We start from the raw sequence: 20777 nt of genomic DNA, 5'->3' as shown, positions 1-20777 counted from the left end.
AATGGTTAAAGTAACGTATAAGGTTTGGGAACCTACCTGGGGCGGCAGGTAGCCTAGTGGTTAGAGCGTTGGGTCAGTAACTGAAAGATTGCTAGATTGAGTCCTTGAGCTGTCAAGGTAAACATTTGTCGTTCTGCGCTTGAACAAGACAGTTAACCCACTGTTCCTAGGCCGTAATTGTAAATAAGAATTTGTTCTTAACTGACTTGCCTAGTTAAATATATACACGTTTTTTTAAATGTCAAAAACAAATTTATATCACTGTTGCCCCTAGTGGCCAGTTTTCACGTCATCTCCCCGACGTCCTGGGACATGGCTGGATGTTTAATACTGACTTGTATCACGGGTGACCTGGTTACTCTCACACACACACACACACACACACGCACGCACGCACGCACGCACGCACGCATGCACGCACGCATGCACGCACACACACACAATGAATAGACATAGACATAAGTGTTCTACATTTTATTACATTTTTGAACATCGGGTGGTAGGCCTATATTTTAATGTATGGTATATCTTCTGATATATAAACTGAACAAAATAATTGTATAAGATTTAAAATAAAATAAAAATCCATCTAGGCAACAAAATAATATTATTTTAGGTGGTGATGCTGATTCATAATGACCACACACACTGTCTGTATTGATAATAATAAGCATTGAAGTATTGCTGTATTACACAGTAGAGTAACAATACTAAGCATTGAATAGTTGGACCGGGCCACAGTCTCCCGACCCCTCCTGTCTCAGCCTCCAGTATTTATGCTGCAGTAGTTTATGTGTCGGGGGGCTAGGGTCAGTCTGTTATATCTGGAGTATTTCTCCAGTGTACTGTGTGAATTTAAGTATGCTCTCTCTAATTCTTTCTTTCTTTCTCTCTCTTGGAGGACCTGAGCCCTAGGATCATGCCTCGGGACTACCTGGCCTGATGACTCCTTGCTGTCCCCAGTCCAGCTGGCCGTGCTGCTGCTCCAGTTTTAACTGTTCTGCCTGCGGCTATGGAACCCTGACCTGTTCACCGGACGTGCTACCTGTCCCAGACCTGCTGTTTTCAACTCTCTAGAGACAGCAGGAGCGGTAGAGATACTCTGAATGATCGGCTATGAACATCCAACTGACATTTACTCCTGAGGTGCTGACCCTCGACAACCACTGTGATTATTATTATTTGACCCTGCTGATCATCTATGAACATTTGAACATCTTGGCCATGTTCTGTTATAATCTCCACCCGGCACAGCCAGAAGAGGACTGGCCACCCCTCATTGCCTGGTTCCTCTCTAGGTTTCTTCCTAGGTTCTGGCCTTTCTAGGGAGTTTTTCTTAGCCACCGTGCTTCTACACCTGCATTGCTTGCTGTTTGGGGTTTTAGGCTGGGTTTCTGTACAGCACTTTGAGATATCAGCTGATGTAAGAAGGGCTTTAGAAATACATTTGATTTGATTTGAATAGTTGAATCATCACATAACCTGCAGATATACAGTTAACTGCCAAAATAAGGGAAACACCAACATAAAGTGTTTTAATAGGGTGTTTGGTCACTACGAGCCAGAACAGCTTCAATGCACCTTGGCATAGATTCTACAAGTGTCTGGAACTCTATTGGAGGGATGCGACACCATTCTTCTGTGAGAAATTCCATAATTTGGTTGATTGTGGTGGAAAACGTTGTCTCAAGCACCGCCAAAAATCATGTATATACTAACAATATACATGTATCCCTGCCATAACAATGGGAGTCATTGTCCACAAAGCGGCATGGCGGGCTGTCTAGCTCCCGCCTATCCTTTCTTTGGATTGGTGGATACATCTCACTATTGTAATCGTTTTTAACCTCCTGTATTCAATGGCAAGAGATGTTATGCTATTTGCCTCATGCCATGAATATTCATAGCCAACTCGAGACAACTCAGATACAAAGTGTTTTTTCTCAATGTTGGCGAGATGTCACGTGTCCGACTTATATCAGTACACTCGTAACAACTTAACCATTACGAAACGTCTATAAACCTCAAGTAGTAAAGAAGCCATACATTTTTTTGCTGACCAAATTCGACACTCTCATTGGCCTCCATACAAAAACTCTTTGCTTGGTGGGCGAAACACGGCAAATGCTGGAGGGAGGCGCCGCTCCAGAATCTCCCCTAAGTGTTCAATTGGGTATAAATCTGGTAACTGACGCAGCCATGGCATGTGGTTTACATGGTTTTCATGCTTATCAAACCACTCAATGACCACTCGTGCCCTGTGGATGGGGGAATTGTCATAACACAGCCATGGTAGCCAAAATAATGGCCTTCCCAACATTTGTATGCCAGACCCTAAGCATGATGGGGTGTTAATTACTTAATTAACTCGGGAGCCACACCTGTGTGGAAGCACCTGCTTTCAATATACTTCGTATCCCTCATTTACTCAAGTGTTTCCATTATTTTGGTAGTGACAGTACTTTCAGATAAAGCAGCATAAGACACGTTAACTACTGAATAACATATTCACAAATTAATTAGTCAATCTAATCCAATTAAAATCTGAAAATGGAAAAAACGATAACTTCAATGTCTTCAGTACCAAGTGACACAGTATTAGCAGCAATGCAGACAATATCTATCAAAAGCAGCAGCAGAAACTCCAAGGAGGCAAAGCACTTCACATTCAAATGCAATGTTCAAGTAGCATCATAACCACACCCAGTGACTAAAACACAGAGCCAACCAAGCTTATACACCATAACATTAAATTAAGGATAGCTTTTAATTTTCTTGCAGGGTTTAACATAAGTTGACGGATTTGGCAGCAGGTGGGATATCTACTGTATGCATTTTTCCCCAGATACATGAACCATGCATTTGATGATTTTGGTGAATGATTTACACATGCATGACATTTTTTCATAGGTTCAACCAAATGAAATGATGGGCAGAAAGGTTTGATAACATAATTGTTACAATTTAGTTATGAATGTGTTACAATTTATGTCATATGAGGGTATGTAGTCCTACAATAACGTTTACATAATGGAAATGTGGATATTTCTAGGTCCTACAAAAAACATTTACGGAAAATGATGATATTCCTAGGATCACTTCATAGAAGTGATCTTCGAAATAACATCTAAATAAACTCTATTACTTTCAAACTCATCGCGTTGTCTTTCCACAATCAACATGGCCTCCTCTCTCACAATACATTATTTCAACATTGTCCAACATTGCACTTACTTTTCTTATGACCATTATAACCTGCAATCTTAGTCACGCATTTTAAAATTGCACATCTCCAAGGACAGTTTTTAAATCCAATGCATATATACGGTAAGTAAGAGAAACGTACCTACTAAAAAGCTTTGATGTGAGGCTTACTAAAATGTATTTCATAGCCCTATTATCCGTCTTGTCCAGCACAGAACTACACTGACAGTCCCGTGTTACAGGACACAGTATAATCATCTCTGATTATTCTGTCACTTTGCATCAGAGCACATTGTAACGGAGCCATATACTGTATATGACACACATGTCAGCGTTTCTAAACTTTGTTTCCATTGAACATGCCATACAAATAAAAGGCATTTTAATGAATTCTATTCATTTACCCCACAATCTACTATTGTGTACCTTAGCAGCGCCTCCCCTCCTCCTTTTTTACGAACACATATGTGACGTTGGGTTAGAGCCAGTGATGTAGTGGTAAAAAAACATAGGTGGGTAAACACTGATCGCCATTTGCGGTGAGTAATGTAATGCTCCCTATACTTTCAATGCATTTTTCCGCAAAAGGTAGGTAAACACTTGCACAAAATATCCTCCACTACACCACTGGTTGGAGCAGTCACTTACTTCAGCCTTTGAGTAACATTGGCTAAGGCAACAGCAAAGGCCTGCACTGCTGAGAAAGGATACTGGAAATCCAGGATATATGCGTTCCCATCAATTCTGCCAAACTGCATCACCTGTAGAAAAACAGGGGAAAAGAGGCAGGAACAAAGCTGTAAGGAAGGCCTGTTTGCATCACATCTGTTGGGCATAGGTACAGGTGGGCCTGATGGGCCTGTTGGCAAAATGTGTAGAATAGCATGAGATTAGCTGTGAAAATGTCCCCATGACAAAATGTGTAAAATTGCAGGAATTTAGTTGCTTTCCCCAACCCCCTCAAAAATATAAAATAAATAAAAATAATTGGCCCACTCAAATTTCTGCAGGCCCACCCACCAAAGAACTTCTGGCTGTGCCACTGCTGCCTGAAGTTCAATTTGAGTGCTGACTCATCTCAGCCATAAACAGGGCAATGTGACAGTTGGTGGCAGTGGTGGGAACTGAACCCAGGCCTCCAGAGAGACTGGAAGCTAAACTTATATTTAAAGCAACCGCAAACAGATTTCCCATTCTAAATTATAAATAGGTGGTTCTTTTTTTTACAATGTATCTAGGTTTCTGTAAATAATGGAAGCAAAATGTTACCTGTCTCCCGTCCAGCTCGATCTGAAAGTTCTTAGCAGACTCCTGAGTGACTCGTCCTCCGAAGTCCAACTGGTAGACCTGTGTGGCCTCATTCCAGAGTGGCTGCTTATTGGCCATGACATAGATGAATCCCTGGCTGCCCAGCCCACGGTCCTCTCTCTCATTGGCCTTCCTGCACTTAATCTCCTCCAGTTCACTGGCCATCCTCAGGCTTCTCTTACTCTTCCAACCTTTCTTGGAGCTCTGGCTCTGGTTCATCAGTTCATCTCCGCTGATGAAGAGCTCGGGCTCGCTCTCCGAACTGTCCTGGAACTCGCTGGTGGTACTGGTCCTGTTGAGCTTCTTGGTTTTGTTCAGCTGCTCCCTCTGGCCTTTGAGTTTCTTCTTCTCCCTGCCACCAAGCCTGGGGCTGGAGATGAGGGAGTTGAAGTCGGAGAGGGCGCGCCCTTCCTTTTTGGATTTGCCCTCTGAGACGGTGGTCATGTTTGCCGCCTCGGCTCGGCTGTCTAGACGTTTATGACTTTTCTTGCTGAACATGTCGGACCCCTGTCGGTCTGGAACGGGGCTTTCGTTTAGAGAAGACGGCTCCTGGAAGCTACTGGCAGATTCCGCCAGCTCCTCTGTAGGGCTTTTGGATTTCGGCAGCTCGGTTGGTGGAGGAGGAGGAAGTGTAAGAGGTGGTGGAGGGGGAGCAACAGGAGGAGGTGGGGAGAGGACTGGCTTTTCTAACACCTGATGAGACTTGCTGGGGAGGGTGGCAGAGCCTGACAGGTCCTGCATGGGTAGGCTATATGGGTTCCAGGGGTGCAGGCTAACAGGGTGCAGCTGAAGCCCAGCACAGGAGGCGGCACCTGGGTACATCGGGGGCAGAGGGCAGCAAGCTAGGTTGGCATGGCTGGGAGGGTATCCAGGTGGCAAGACCAGGTTGGGGTCCTGCTGGGCAAACTGGGGGACTGGAGCAACTACTTCGTTGGGAGGGCAGGGTGGTGGATGGCTCTGCATGGACTGGAGTGGGGATCCATCCTGACCAACCCCTGGAGGGAAAGGTGACATGGAGATCTGGTAACCTGATGGGAAAGTAACAGTACTTGGGCTGCTGGGAGGTTTTGTTGAGAGTACAAAAGGCAGCCGTGTCATGTCCAGATGCTGAGCATTGCTGAAGATGATCGGGGGTGGTGGTTTGTGTTTTGGTGGTGGAGGTGGAGGAGGAGCTAAGATAGTCTGTTCTGGGGGTATCCAGAACTCCTCTGCAGTGTTTGGGTCCCACTGGTATGGTGGAGGACGTTTCAGTGTCAAACTAACTTCCCCAAGAGTCAAGTGACGACACTGCTGACTTAATGTCTCGTCTTCGGTAAAGGCAGAGTTCACATACACAGTCCTATCCCTGCTGTTATCAACAGGACTCAGCAGATTGTAAGATGACTGAGAAGCTTGAGGCGAAGTGCTTTTGGAGTGAACAATGATGGTGCTGTGATGAGCACCTTTTCCTGGAGGGAAATCCTGTCGCACTACAGTGCCTCCTGCGATGCCACTACTGCTACTACCACCACCACTAACACTGACACTGGTGCTGCTGCTGTTGCTGCTGCTGCACTGAGTGCAGGTATACAGAGCCGTGGGCACCCTCTGCTGGTAAGAGAGTGCTAGGGCCGCACTGTTGATCTTAGACTTGGTTGGTAGAGTCCTTGAAGCGTCAACCATCTGGGACACCTTCAGGCGAGATTCCACGTCTCGCCGGTCAGGTCGCAAGGTGGCGTGAATCATGTGACTATTGTCCATGCGTTGGGGAGGAGAAAGTGTCGTCGTGTTAATGTTAACCTGATTGGCTGGATCTGGGTAGGGGGGCGGGTCTCTGCTGGGTATGGAGTATCGTGGCACAGAGAGGCGGCTTAGAGTTGCTGAGCTGTAAGGAAGCTGGACTTTCTTACTTTCAGACGATGAGGTGACTTTAAGTGTGGCCGAACCTCCCATGCCTTGAACAGCGTAGGTGTTCTGGTTGCTTATGAGTCTTCTGCGAGGGCGACACACCTCCTCTACATTCCCACTGCTGTCAAAGGTTGTGATCCTCTCATATCCCATCTGGTACTGGAGACCAACTGGGTGGAGTGAGAACTCGTCTTTCTTCAGACACGGGTCTGCTGTGACCAGTATGTTGGGGTTGTCACAGTTGGTGATGAGGGTCTGAGGAGCGGTGGAGGTTGTGGCAGTGGCTGCAGACACTATGGTTCCTGGGTAGGGTGGTGGAGGGTTCACCTTCCTCATCTGGATCTCAAGGGAAGTCTCTGCATCGAGGAAGGAAGGAGGTCTAGAACGTAGTGTGTCTGTGTCTATGAATGAAGGAGGTCTGGATCGGGAGGAGTCTGCATCGAGGAACGACGGGGGTCTACACCGTAATGTACCTGTATCTGCATCAATAAAAGAAGGAGGTCTAGTCCGTATTGTGTCTATGTCGATGAATGACGGTGGTCTAGATCTTGATGTGTCTGCTTCGATGAAGGAAGGAGGTCTGGACCGTAAGCTGTCTACATCAATGAATGATGGAGGCCTGGATCGCGGTAGACTTGGCCTGCCCAGAGTATGACTCTGAGTATGCCCCTGCTCTCCTCTTTCTGGTCCCAACTCTGCACTGGGGTGGGGTATCTGTTGCAGTACCTGGAACTGCTGCAGAGAGATGGTGGGATAGCCAGTAGGCGGAGGGGGCAAGGTGATCTGCAGCTTCAGTTGCTGCTGCATTTGTTGGTGCTGCCTCTGCATCTGTTGGTGTTGCTGTTGTATCTGCTGATGTTGCTGCTGCAGCTGCTGTTGTTGCTGCCTCATCTCTATAATCTGCTGTCGGATCTGCTGCTGTTGCTGCTGCATTTGTTGCTGCTGCTGATGCATTTGCTCATGTTGCAGTTGCATCTGTTGGTGCTGCTGAGCGATTTGCTGTTGTTGCAAGTGTTGGTGCTGATGTTGGATCTGCTGTTGTTGCTGTTGCAGTGCCGCCTGTTGTTGTTGGTGCTGTTGTTGCAGTGCTTGGTGCTGCTGAGTCTGTTGCTGCTGCTGCTGTTGGATCTGCTGTATATGATGCTGTTGTAGTTGTTGATGTTGTTGCTGAATCTGCTGTTGCTGGTGCTGTAGTTGTTGATGCTGTTGCATTCTCTGTTGTTGTTGCTGCTGCTGCTGTTGGGTTAGTATCTGCGGTGGTTGTTTGGACTGTTGTTGGTTTGTCTGTTGAGACTGAGGACGTTGTTGTTGAGGTTGTTGAGGGGGGTGATGTGGAGGCGGAGGTGGAGGCAGTGTTCCAGCTAGGAGGGGACCCATCTCTAGCCTGTTAAAGATCACCTGTCCTGGGTTGGAGTACCTTCCTAGAGTCCCACTGTACTGTGCTGCTACTGCATTCTGACCGTGATCAGGCCCTGCAATAGAGGCCGAGGCTGCTGCAGCGGCCGCTGCAGCTGAAGCCGTAGCCGTGGGATTGGTCAAGACATCCAGCTGGATGTTCTGATTGGCCAGCAGGGACTGGACCAGTCCAATGCTCTGAGTGGGGGACATGGCTTGGGCAGGGCTGTGGATGGGTGCGATGGGGATGTTGACCGTAACGGGAGGGTTGTCACTTGTCACTCCAGATGGTCCCATCACTGAAAGACAAGTCAAAGAATATTCCAATAACTTTAGGTATTGTTACGTACTACATTCATTACTAAACAGAAGTCAACATCCAACCGAAATTCATGTAAACTTGCACTTGATACTTAATTCCAGTATCAATGAATTGATGGTTTGTTTAATTGTTCATTCATTCATGACTTACCAGGCAAGTCATCCTCATCCTCACTGAAGACGTTTGGGTTAAAGACAGGCAGGCTCATGAAGTCAAGTGATATTTTCCGCACCTCCGGAAGGTAGATTGTCATCTGCCTTGGTTGTAGATGCAGCAAACTGGTCTTATAGATAACTAAAACAGAGGAAAACATTTCTACAATCAAATTGGAATGAAATGGAGTAGTCAACATAAAGGAATAATAAAAAAACAAGGTAAATACTGAAAATATGGCTGTGTTTTTTCCCTCCAAATGTTGGTGATCTTACCTGCACCAAGATTAGCAGGTAGGAAAGAAGCAAGTCCAACGATTTTGAACTTTGTCCCCCAAATATTGGACGTGACTTGAGCAAGATAATTATGCTGTAAAATCAAGCAAATAGATTTTAAAAATGTATTATTGTAAAAAATGATCCAGAACCCAGAACCAAATATTGCATGAGCTCGCCAGCTAACTACACCCGGTTAACTTCTGGGCACAGAAGTGGCTAAATCTAAACATGCAGAAACCACAATTTCAGCCCCTAACCACTAAAGAACCACTATACCAACGTTCCACACGACACATATTCAGACAATACCTCAGAGATTCCATCCATGGACATCTCTCGACGCGTCAAACTGGGAGATCGAATTGGTGGCTTCTTTGTTGGTAACCGGGGTGATCGTGGGCCTTCTTGACTAGCCCGGGACATTTTGGGAGATTTTCTAGATTCCATGTTCCTTCTATGCCAGACAACAACCAAAACAAACGGCAAACAAAGGCAAAATAGACCAATTTAAAATGATGAACAAATAACATTTGAAACAAATAAAATGATCAGTACGACCTATTGAAGAATGTTGAACTTTTTGTATAACATGGATCGGCTACTAAAGGTAATGGTTAGGATTAGGGTTGAATATGGTAAACATTAGTCTTATAACCTCACTCTTCCAGAGTCCAGACCATTGTAATGAAAGATACCTGGAAAGCTTGGGTGACCCGTTTCCTCTGGACAGTTTAGGGGACTTCTTCCCGACCCACTCATCACTCAACTCAATGTCGCTGGAGTCCGAACAGTTACAGCTGTCAGTCATGTAGGAGATCATAGCATTCACACACACCTCATCTGGAGGGGGGGAAAAAAAAACAAGCAAATAAACAAAAACAAATAAAACTCCACCTCTATAAACAGGTCAGAACAGTAGAACTTCAGGAAAAAAAATATACAATATACATGTGAACACACAATAGTAGGGTTGCCCAACTCATCATGATACACCGGTCTAAAATTAGCTGTTTGTGTGTAACATACTAACTATTTTTGAAAGTGCATTATAATACATTTTTCTGTGCCAATCCCACCTGCTTTGCTGTCTGTTTTAGGGTCTATGATGATGAACTCTGGACGTAGCTTGCTGATGCGTCTGCCTTTGAGGATGGGCACCAGACCACCTAGGTGTTCCAGGTAGAGGGTGTAACAGGGTCCCCCTGCCTCTGGGTTGTCCTCCGCTCGCTTCATGGTGCAGTGCAGCCTCTCGTTACCAGCTGTGGGGTAGCTGACAAAGTCCCGGATGTTGTTGGGATCAGGAATAGGAGGCTAGAGAAACAAGACAAAAGCATTAACAGTTGGTTCCAATCCGCTCCCTACCCCTACCCCTTCCCCTTGGCCCTTACCCCTTTAGATCGTTAGGATCTGGATAGGTACACTCAGGGTAGTGATGGAGCTTCCAGCATATCCCCTGCACCTTACCGATCTACAAACATTGAAGGATTACGACCAAGGGGTCCTGTCATTTTGAAATGAACAAGTCCAGCTGGCTTTGAGCTCAGATAATAACCTACAGTAGCCAACTGAATAAAGCTTATTTTACCTTGATGGTGGGTATGAAGGCGGTTGTGACATAGGAACAGAGTAAGGAGGGCATGTTTAGTTTGCCCACGTCCCTCTCCTCCCGCAGGGCACTGGCGATGCCCTGTTGGCACAGCAGCTGCAGGCTGGCCACCCGGTGCTCCACCCGCACCACGTACAGCGCCGTGCCACACGCCAGGAACAGACGAGAGTCTCTGTGGCCCCAGCAGATAGTGGTGATGGGGCGCTGCAAGGCAAAGGTTGACAAGGCAGGTTCTCAGTCGGCCATGTTCTGTTGTATTCACATTCTATGGAACCTTGATTTCTGTCTTTCTCCATAGCCCACTAAACGAGACTTGGAAGTGTGGCGACAGTACATTTCATGTCAAGTATACTTTCTGTTAATATTGTAGTTATTCATTGAAGATTTCAGATGACTTATAGAATTTGACTTATACGTGTTAGAGGACCTACCCAGAAGGCAAAACTGGTTGAAATTATGCCATCACAAACCAATTACAACCAGTTTGTAAATATCATACAATAACATTTCAGAAAAGTGAATCAAAGAGGGGAGCTCACCTGGGCAGGTGTTTCTAACGTGTAGATATGTTCTCCTTGGACGTTGTAGAATTTGACCAGGGCGTTCCTCACGATAGGGTCAGAGGGGACTCCAGGGAGCCCATGTCTCTCCATCCCAGCTGCCGCTAGGAGGTCCCCCTGAGAACACCACTGGACCTCCACATCTGAACAGGAGGAGCTCAGTCACAACACATTCGGTCCGCCCACACGTTTAAGATTGAAAAAGTCATTACCTTTGAGTCCTGAGCGGATGACGGTAGGAGCGAGGTCATCGTAGTTGTTCATCAAACTGATGTCTCCTGATATGAAGCTAACTGTCAGAAGGGGCTTCAGGATACGCACTTGGGAGAGAGAAATAAACACATTAGCCTCCTGGCTAATGTGCACGATCATAGTGTTCACAGTAGAAGTTTAAAATGTTATCACATCTCTTTTTTTCACGTTCGAGAGCGGTACAAGACAGGGATGTTCTCTCTCTCGCTTGATTGTTTACAATGTGTGACCTTGAGCTGGGTTATTGTCATAAGACGCAGCCTCACTCTCTGTGCCTATAGAATCAGTGCCTAAATTATCTAAATAACCACACTACCTTGCAATATCATTATTACAGATTCTTACCTTGAGGTGGGTTATTGTCATCAGAGTCGGTGTCGCTTTCTGTGCTGTCCTCCACTAGGAAGCAGGGGCAGTTCCATGACATGCCGACGATGCCATCTGACTCGTGTAGCAGGACATGGGCCAGCATGCGGCCATGACAGTCCATCACTATCACCTGACCGTCGGCTGTACCAAACAACACCTGAAGTAAAGGCAGTTGGCAGGAATCATTATTATAGAGAAAACATCAATGGGGGTGGTCTACTGGACAAAGATTAAACCTAGTCCTAGACAAAGAGTAAGTAAACTGTGTCCGAGCCAGAATAGCCCATTGGGGCAGGGAGCCTAGCAAACCTTTCTGCAGCACAAGGCAGCTTGATGTACAAGTACGTCTCCTGGACAGGCAATAGACAAACAAGTAAGCAAGAATCTCAAATGAGTATGCTTTTTAGTCAAGGCTAAATCTGTGTCCCCGAAACCAACAGATTATTTCATATATTGTTTGCCTGTAACAAAAAGGTCAATACTATAATATGTATCTTATTTGTTTGTAAAAGGGCAATAAATGCTCAATGTTTTGTTTAGGTTCAGCCAGAAACCAGGTTAGCTCAGGTGTACCTACCTGTTGGTCATCAGGTGTCCAGATGCCACAGGTGATCTGGCTCTCCAGGTTGATCTCTGAGGACCAGTGTCTCTGTCCGCTGACTGACCCCACCAAGACAAACCCATCCCTGTAGGCGATCAAGGCCTGAGTGCCATCATGGGACCATGTGAAATCACTCACCTTATGGAGAGATAAGAAATGCATCCATTATATTATTTTTCCAGCATTACATAATGTTTTCACCAATACATTGTTTTTCCCAAGAAAAATAGAGTAAAAATATCGTACCCGGGCATCACCTACCTGGGCACCACGGTCATTCACTAACTCTACAGACCACCGTCCCTCATACTGAATCCAGACGAAGATGCCTCCCTCCATGTCACACGTGGCCAACTTCTGAAAGGGCTCATTCCAACGAACCAACACAACCTGCAAAGGGAAGTATGCAACTGCTATTATACTCCACGAACATAGGGGGCTCTCTAGGAATGTGAAAGTGGAATACAATTCCCATTCAACATGAGATGCACATGCAGAATGAGAGAAAGTACAAAACAGTCCACTTCCTCCACCTACTCTACATCGCCTATTTTATACTAACACAAAATGCTCTTTTGTGATGATTTTCAGATTAAATCTGGGTGTTTATATGAGGGAATTTTTTATTAATTCTGCAAATAAACGCAGTTTCGGAAAAAATAACAAGACCCACCTCACTGTTGTGTCCTCGCAGGTTGAAGTTGATTCTCTGAGGAGTGTTCCTGTCTCTCCTGCAGTGGCTGGATGTGAACGTCACGCCCACCACCCCTCTCCCGTTCCCTGTGGCCAGCCAGCCCTCCTCATGGTAGCGCCGCTGGCACACAGGCTTGTCCTTCTCGCTCTTGGGGACCCGGCCCTTCCAGGAGAGGCAGAGGATGTTGGAGTCGCTGCAGAGGATGGGACCATGTTCCACAGTAGCCAACATCCCTACTGAGTGACCAGGCTTGGAGGTAAGCAGAGGAGGAGAATATAGTGGAGGTTGGTGTCTTTCTTCAAGGGTATAATTGACTGACTTGATTTATTTTGTTTTGTTTTTCATTTGTGTTTTTATATCACTCTTTATTCTGGATTATTAGGTAGGCTCATGTGCTTAGGTTGTTTCTGCAAGAGGTAGGCCGAGCAAACCATCCAATACAGTCAAGTCATAACTCAACATTACTAGGCAATGTATGACCAGGTAATGTAACATAGAATAGAATTATAATAGCCTACATGTTACTCACCTCATAGTTCCTGGACATTGTTGACTACAATTCCTCCTTTGTAGGTGGTGTCCATGTTTCCATTCAGAAGGTGGGTGCACTAAAGAGTGAGATATTTCCTAATTCCCAGATGGAGAAAATCTATCACTGAAAAGATTCAGAGCATCACACAGCATTCAGTTTACTACATGGAGACAACCTGGTCCTCATGTCTTGAAATGCCCATACTGATTACATGGTGGCCAATGGCAGGTCTATTCAATAGGCCTGTGTCTTCATGAAGTGATTCCAATCAAGTGTCGGAAATACTGTAGCTACAGTATGGACATATGCAGTTTGATGACTATTCTGTGTCAAATAAAAATAAAAAGCTAAAGAATAAATGTGGCTTTTTTTATTCCAAGTTATCTATAGCTTATATAGATTCCATCGAAGGGGTGCAGCCTTTAAACAGGAAAAGCACTGCCTTGTCCATTCAGTGCAGCAACCTTGAAACGTATCTTACTCTCAGCTATGACATGGGAATGTCTAGAATCCTGGTCTCTATGCAACACTGCATTGAACATTCTGAACCGAACACTCTTGCCTTCGTGTCTCCATAGATACGGAGAACGTCAGTCTGTTACGTCATTAACACGATACTAATTCAATAAAACTTGTAGATTTCAATGAATAGACAGAATAAGAATCATCCCTTAAATGGCAGTACGCGAAATAAATAACCCACCACCCCACAATATGTCCAGTATCCACCGGCTATATTTTCCAAATTTACAATAAGATGGATAATCAATGAATCAATCAAGTCGCCCTGTCGTAGTGAATGAAAATACATTTAGACTGAACGTAATCAATCACCCTCATCCACCGCTATTCGTTGAGATTGAATCAATGAATAGGAACCTGTATAAAAATATGATGTCCCTTGCTCGTTGCCCTTTATCTGACCAATTCCAATTCTGACAAAATATGCAGGACACCAACACGAACAAGATGCAGAACTCACTTGATCAAATATAAGGTCGCTGCCATATCCTTCATCTGCGCAGTCCACCATAGATTGCCAGGCTGCTTTCTGCTGACGCTCCGTGCGCCTTTAATGCCGGTTGCCATGTAGTTTTCATTGCCATGTCGGCTTCATTGGGTGCGTTACAGGTTGACTTCATTGTTGTCACGCTGCGCCGATCATCAGATTTCACAAATCCTGGAGAAGCGTTCAATATCTCAGAAAACATGTCAGTGTGATATAGCAATCTTCTGAGAAAAATAAATTAGATTTTTGATTTGATTTGAGACCCGCAGCGTGAATACCAATACCAATACCCAAAGACATGCTACTTGCAGAGAAAAATCAGTTGATTAGAAAATAAAATATCAATGGTGATCACAGTGGGTCAACAGATGAACAGATGAAGATATTTCTCCAGCAATAATCAGAAATAATTTTGCAACATAAACAGAAATATATAAACTCAGCAAAAAAAGAAACGTCCTCTCACTGTCCACTGCATTTATTTTCTGCAAACATAACATGTGTAAATATTTGTATGAACAGAACAAGATTCAGCAACTGAGACATAAATAAAGGTTCCACAGACATGTGACTAACAGAAGTGGAATAATGTGTCCCTGAGCCATGGCAGAACACTGACATTCCTATCTTGCAGGAAATTACACCTAGAATGAGCAGTATGGCTGGTGGCATTGTCATACTGGAGGGTCATGTCAGGATGAGCCTGCAGGAAGGGTACCGCATGAGGGAGGTGGATGTCTTCCCTGTAATGCACAGTGTTGAGATTGCCTGCAATGACAACAAGCTCAGTCCGATGATGCTGTGACACACCGCCCCAGACCATGATGGACCCTCCACTTCCAACTCGATCCCGCTGCAGAGTACAGGCCTCAGAGTAACGCTCATTCCTTCGACGATAAATGCGAATCCGAACATCACCCCTGGTGAGACAAAACTGTGACTCGTCAGTGAAGAGCACTTTTTGCCAGTTTTGTCTGGTCCATCGACGTTGGGTTTGTGCCCATAGGCAACGTTGTTGCCGGTGATGTGGGGTGAGGACCTGCCTTACAACAGTCCTACAAGCCCTCAGTCCAGCCTCTTAGACTGAACATAATCAGCGGACAGTCTGAGCACTGATTGAGGGATTGTGCATTCCTGATGTAACTCGGGCAGTTGTTGTTGCAAATCCAGTACCTGTCCCACAGGTGTGATGTTAGGATGTACCGATCCTGTGCAGGTGTTGTTACACGTGGTCTGCCACTGCGAGGACGATCAGCTGTCCGTCCTGTCTCCCTGTAGAGCTGTCTTAGGCGTCTCACAGTACGGACATTGCAATTTATTGCCCTGGCCACATCGGCAGTCCTCATGCCTCCTTGCAGCATGCCTAAGGCACGTTCACGCAGATGAGCAGGGACCCTGTGCATCTATCTTTTGGTGTTTTTCAGAGTCTGTAGAAAGGCCTCTTTAGTGTCCTAAGTTTTCATAACTGTGACCTTAATTGCCTACTGTCTGTAAGCTGTTAGTGACTTAACGACCGTTCCACAGGTGTACGTTCACTAATTGTTTATTGTTCATTGAATAAGCATGGAAAACAGTGTTTAAACCTTTTACAATGAAGATCTGTGAAGTTATTTGGATTTTTACGAATTATCTTTGAAAAAGACAGGGTCCTGAAAAAGGTGTGTTTCTTTTTTTGCTTTTATGGAAAATCATACCTCTTCTCTACAGACATATCACAGAAATGTTCAGATGTATAACATGTAGATAGATCACATAAGACTGGATAATAATTACAACTTTATTAACAACTTTATCAACATATCACAGAAACGTGGGCCATAATAGACAATCCTCTCGAACCTTCATCTTCTTTTATATAGATTCCATTCGGATACACACCGTTCTTCAACATAAACATAACCTATGGTCAGTCAGAGCACAATCTATTTATTTAGATTTCTTAGATAGTAGACTGAATAGAAGGCAGGGTGGATGATGGCCCAAAGAAGGACCAAAGGTCACCTTACTCAAAACTGAACAGTTCTCCATAAGACAGAGCCCCTATCTCTTCCAAAGGCCCCCAGTAGTAAAGCCTATACTGTAATAACCAGTCAACCTATGTATCACAGGCAGCATATGGTGACATCATCAGGTGCATGTCTCTTGAAAGGCATTGATGACACTGTCATATGTGGGAGGAGGAGTCTGTGTGGGCAGGAACCCTTTAAGACTGCTGTTTCCCAACCAAAAAGAATTCCGTTGGGGTTGATTTGGCATGAGGGAGGCAGTATCTACTGCTGATGAATTGTTGGCAGTAGTGTCATGAAGAGGCAAGGTATCCTGGTTGTTAGTGTCACCCTCAGCCCCGTCACCTTGACCCATCCCGCTGCCCTTGGGCACTGGTCGGAAGGTGGATGATCCTGAGCTGGTCTTCTTCCCCAGTGGGCCAACCGGCTCCACCGATGGTTGTCTATATAGGCTCAGAATACCTCTTCCGAGGCTGTTGTCGCTGTGCCGGTCGAACACTGTGCTCCGGTAGAGGCCTTGGCAGTTGGCTATGGGGTTGTGTGAGCGCTGGGAGGTGGCTGAGCGGTGCTGCTGTTTGGGACGCCTGGTAATCCGGGTGGATGCTCTGCGTCTCGACAGCCATGTTAGGAGGATGTAGATCAGTGCTCCAATCAGGAGGCCCAACAACATGGACAGACAGAAGGCTAGGACTAGGTTCCCTGGAGGAAAAGGAGGAAGATATAAGACAACCTTATTAGATTTCCCTAATTTAATGTCATCGTATTTGAGGTGAACTGATACTGAGGGCAATCAAGTTGATATTTGGTTGTAATGACATCATTGCAACCAGTTTTGCCTGCTGGGGTTGATCAAAATGGAGTGGCAAGGAACTCACTTGTTGGATAAATTAGTTTTCAGATTCAAAATGCCAGTATACATTTCTTGGCACATTGCAATTGATTGCTTCCATGGTTCACAATTTACATTTTCACAAATGAAAAACCAAAAGTGGTAAATCGACTACTCGAAGATGGTCTCATATCACTTAATGAACGGACTGTCGGTAAAATTCTGACAATAACTTTGATAACACATGTACTATGAACACAGAACTAAACAGAAGTTGAGTGGTCATTTGGTAGAGCATGGTGCTTGTAACTCCAGGGTAGTTGGTTTGCTTACAGCGACCACCCATACGGAAAATGTATGGATAAAAGCGATAAAAGCGCCTGCATAATAGCATATATTAGTAGTAGTAGTATTATATAAGACTAATGCAGTCATTTAAAGATAGAATACTCACATCCCTTAATGAAAAATAAACACATTAAAAAGGCAGGCTTAAAATTCTTACCAATGTTGAATGATTTTAGTATATCCAGAAATGGATTTGTCTCATTGAACGCCATTATAATAATGAAAAGAGAAGTAGTTCACATCCAAACTGAGAACACTGCAGCACATTGAACTGGACTCTTTTCAAGACAGGCTGTCTGCTTGGTCCATTTCTTTCTGTCTGTTTTGTTTGCAATAGTGGAAATGTTGCTGTCATGCTTCCTGCCTCTCTCTCTACTTTTTAAAATTAGCTTGTGCTTTTCTTATCTGTGTGTGGCAGAACTTTGGGAAACAAGGCTGCTTCCTCTGACATCATTTCCTCTTGATTAATGAACAATCAATGTTCCTCTTGAACAATGGCTTCTTGGCTCTGTTATGAAATACTGTAATTTACTTGTATTTGAATGGCAACGTTGTGACTTTTAGATCAGGAACTTTTTTCATGTTATATAGAGTGTTTTTAAGGGTATATTGTGTAAGGTATAGTGATAGGGACAGTGAGGATATAGTGTACACAATAATCTCAATGTTTCCAACTGTCTTGCAAGTGTTTCACAAGAGTTATGTATGATAAGCAAACCTAACAAAACGTCACTATCCAATGGAACGTCTGCAGTGAACACTATCAAGTATACAGCCTCTGATGGGATTTCCTTCAATTGTTGTGCTCCCTAAACTCTAAAACTTTGTTAACTGCAGTGGTGGGGTTGGGGAGTAACGGATTACATGTAAGGGTTTACAAAACACGGTAACTGTAATCCGTTACATTACCAGCAAAAATATTGTAATCAGATTACAGATACTTTTGAAAAACTAGATTACTTAGAGGATTACTTTCAAATTCAGAAAGGATGTTTGCAAAAAAAATATCATTGACACTGAATTGTTTTCTTAATGACATTCAAATCAGCATAGAAAAAAAGGTGCACATTTAAATGTATTCCACTTGAGCGAGTCTGACCACAAGTCAGAGACACTATGATGACACACCAAATGTGTTTGATGGATTGTGGTAAAAGAGCAGGCTACAGTCCAAGCTATGTCTTCCAATGATGCGACTGCTGTGGGCATCCAAAGATTATCCAACTTGAATAAATGCTTGGGGGTAAGGCCGACAGCGGGGGTGTAGTCTACGGTGATACTGATATCACTTATTATTGATATCAACATAGCGCATTGATGTGAATCACAATGCTGCTCTCTCATTTAGCCATTCGCGCATTACGTATTTGAACCCAATAATGGTTGAATTAAAGAAGTTTAAACTGCCTATGTCACGCCCTGATCTGTTTCCCCTGTCGTTGTGTTTGTCTCCACCCCCTCCAGGTGTCGCCCATCTTCGCCACTTATCCCCTGGGTATTTATACCTGTGTTTTCTTTCAGTCTGTACCAGTTTGTCTTGTTGTTCAAGTAAACCAGTGGTTTCTCAGCTCCTGGGTTTCCCCCAGTCTCTCTTTTTCTCGTCCGCCTGGTTTTGACCTTTGCCTGTCCTGACTCAGCCTGTGGAATAAAAGTGGGGATTTTATTGCTCAATTGAATTAATTCTGATTTAAAAAATTATCCATAGGCCTAATGGACACACGCTCAAACTCACACACTTTTGATAGACTTAAAGGCTGCAACCTGTAGCTGCTACATCCATTTTTGTACTTGTAAATTACACTACTATTCAAAAGTTTGGGGTCACTTAGAAATGTCCTTGTTTTCCATGAAAACATACATGAAATTAGTTGCAAAATGAATCAGAAATATAGTCAAGACATTGACAAGGTTAGAAATGATTTTTAATTGAAATAATAATTGTCCTTCAAACTTAGCTTTTGTCAAAGAATCCTCCATTTACAGTAATTACAGCCTTGCAGAACTTTGGCATTCTAGTTGTCAATTTGTTGAGGTACTCTGAAGAGATTTCACCCCATGCTTCCTGAAGCACCTCCCACAAGTTGGATTCGTCTATTTCCTCCTACAACAGGACAATGACCCAAAGCACAGCACCAAACCATGCAATAACTATTTAGGGAAGAAGCAGTCAGCTGGTGGCCTGCACAATCACCGGATCTCAACCCTATTGAGCTGTTGTTAATTGCTGCAAAGAAACCACTACTAAAGGACACCAATAATAAGAAGAGACTTGCTTGTGCCAAGAATCACGAGTAATGGACATTAGACCAGTGGAAATTTGTCCTTTGGTCTGGAGTCCAAATTGGAGATTTTTAGTTCAACCGCCGTGACTTTTTGAGACGGAGATTTGGTAAACCAATGATCTCCACGTGTATTTCCCACCATAAAGCATGGAGGAGGAGGTGTGATGGTGTGGAGGTGCTTTGCTGGTGACGCTGTCATGATTTATTTAGAATTCAAGGCACACTTAACTAGCATGGCTACCACAGCATTCTGGTTTGGGCTTAGTGGGACTATAACTTGTTTTTCAACAGGACAATGACCCAACACACTTCCAGGCTGTTTAAGGGATATTTGACCAAGAAGGAGAGTGATGGAGTGCTGCATCCGATGATCTGGCCTCCACAATCCCCCGACCTCAACCAAACTGAGATGGTTTGGAATGAGTCGGACCACAGAGTGAAGGAAAGCAGCAAACAAGAGCTCAGCATATGTGGGAACGCTTTCAAGTCTGTTGGAAAAGCATTCCAGGTGAAGCTGATTGAGAGAATGCCAAGAGTGTGCAAAGGGTGGCTTTTTGAGGAATCTAAAATATATTTTGATTTGTTTAACAACTTTTTTTGTTCCTACATGACTCCATATGTGTTATTTCATAGTTTTGATGTCTTCACTATTATTCTACAATGTAGAAAAGAGTGAAAATAAAGAAAGCCTTTGAATGAGTAGGTGTTCTAAAATCTTTGACCGGTAGTGTATATATATATATATATATATATATATATATATATATATATATATATATATATATATATATATCAAATGATTCTAGAATAATATAAAGTATAAATGCCTCATGAGCTTATTTCAACTGTCACACTCCATGAAAACCCACAATATAAGCTTGTCTTTCTCCAATGTTTTGTAAACATTGTAAATGTAAACATACACTGTATAGCCTCATAACATGGTTAAAATAATAATTTTGATATCATGGATGGTCAGTGCATCCATAGCTCTGTCTATTAATCTGAGAGTTGTTACATTTCTCCCGGCCCATCCCTTAGTTTTTTACCAAAACATTTGTGTTTTCTTCTAATGCCTCTTAAGGGGGAAAGTAATCTAAAAGTAACTGAATGTAATCAGATTACGTTACTGAGTTTGAGTT

The 20777-nt window shown here is 44.0% G+C and overlaps 2 protein-coding genes across 2 annotated transcripts; both read right to left on the bottom strand.

The window, feature by feature from the left end:
* Positions 1 to 465: 465 nt before the first annotated feature.
* Positions 466 to 13302, bottom strand: LOC135507902 (tubby-related protein 4-like). The gene is made up of 15 exons (XM_064927674.1): positions 13159 to 13302; positions 12609 to 12878; positions 12197 to 12325; positions 11912 to 12073; positions 11311 to 11491; positions 10926 to 11033; positions 10693 to 10856; positions 10133 to 10357; positions 9624 to 9858; positions 9243 to 9387; positions 8857 to 9001; positions 8545 to 8638; positions 8267 to 8410; positions 4474 to 8093; positions 466 to 3965 (listed from the first exon to the last, which is right to left on the bottom strand). Exons 1-15 carry the CDS (start codon positions 13174 to 13176, stop codon positions 3849 to 3851), a joined length of 5757 nt encoding a protein of 1918 aa, XP_064783746.1. The 5' UTR covers positions 13177 to 13302; the 3' UTR covers positions 466 to 3848.
* A 2631-nt stretch (positions 13303 to 15933) lies between these two features.
* myct1b (myc target 1b) lies at positions 15934 to 17740 on the bottom strand. Its single transcript, XM_064926907.1, has 2 exons — positions 17511 to 17740; positions 15934 to 16875 (listed from the first exon to the last, which is right to left on the bottom strand). The coding sequence occupies exons 1-2, from the start codon at positions 17563 to 17565 to the stop codon at positions 16298 to 16300; spliced, it is 633 nt and encodes a 210-aa protein (XP_064782979.1). The 5' UTR covers positions 17566 to 17740; the 3' UTR covers positions 15934 to 16297.
* Positions 17741 to 20777: the final 3037 nt, after the last annotated feature.

This window comes from Oncorhynchus masou, chromosome 21 (assembly GCF_036934945.1).
Source record: "Oncorhynchus masou masou isolate Uvic2021 chromosome 21, UVic_Omas_1.1, whole genome shotgun sequence".
NCBI classification, from domain to species: domain Eukaryota; kingdom Metazoa; phylum Chordata; class Actinopteri; order Salmoniformes; family Salmonidae; genus Oncorhynchus; species Oncorhynchus masou.
Note: the sequence above shows the minus strand (reverse complement) of the source record. Positions and strands in the feature narration are given on the sequence as shown.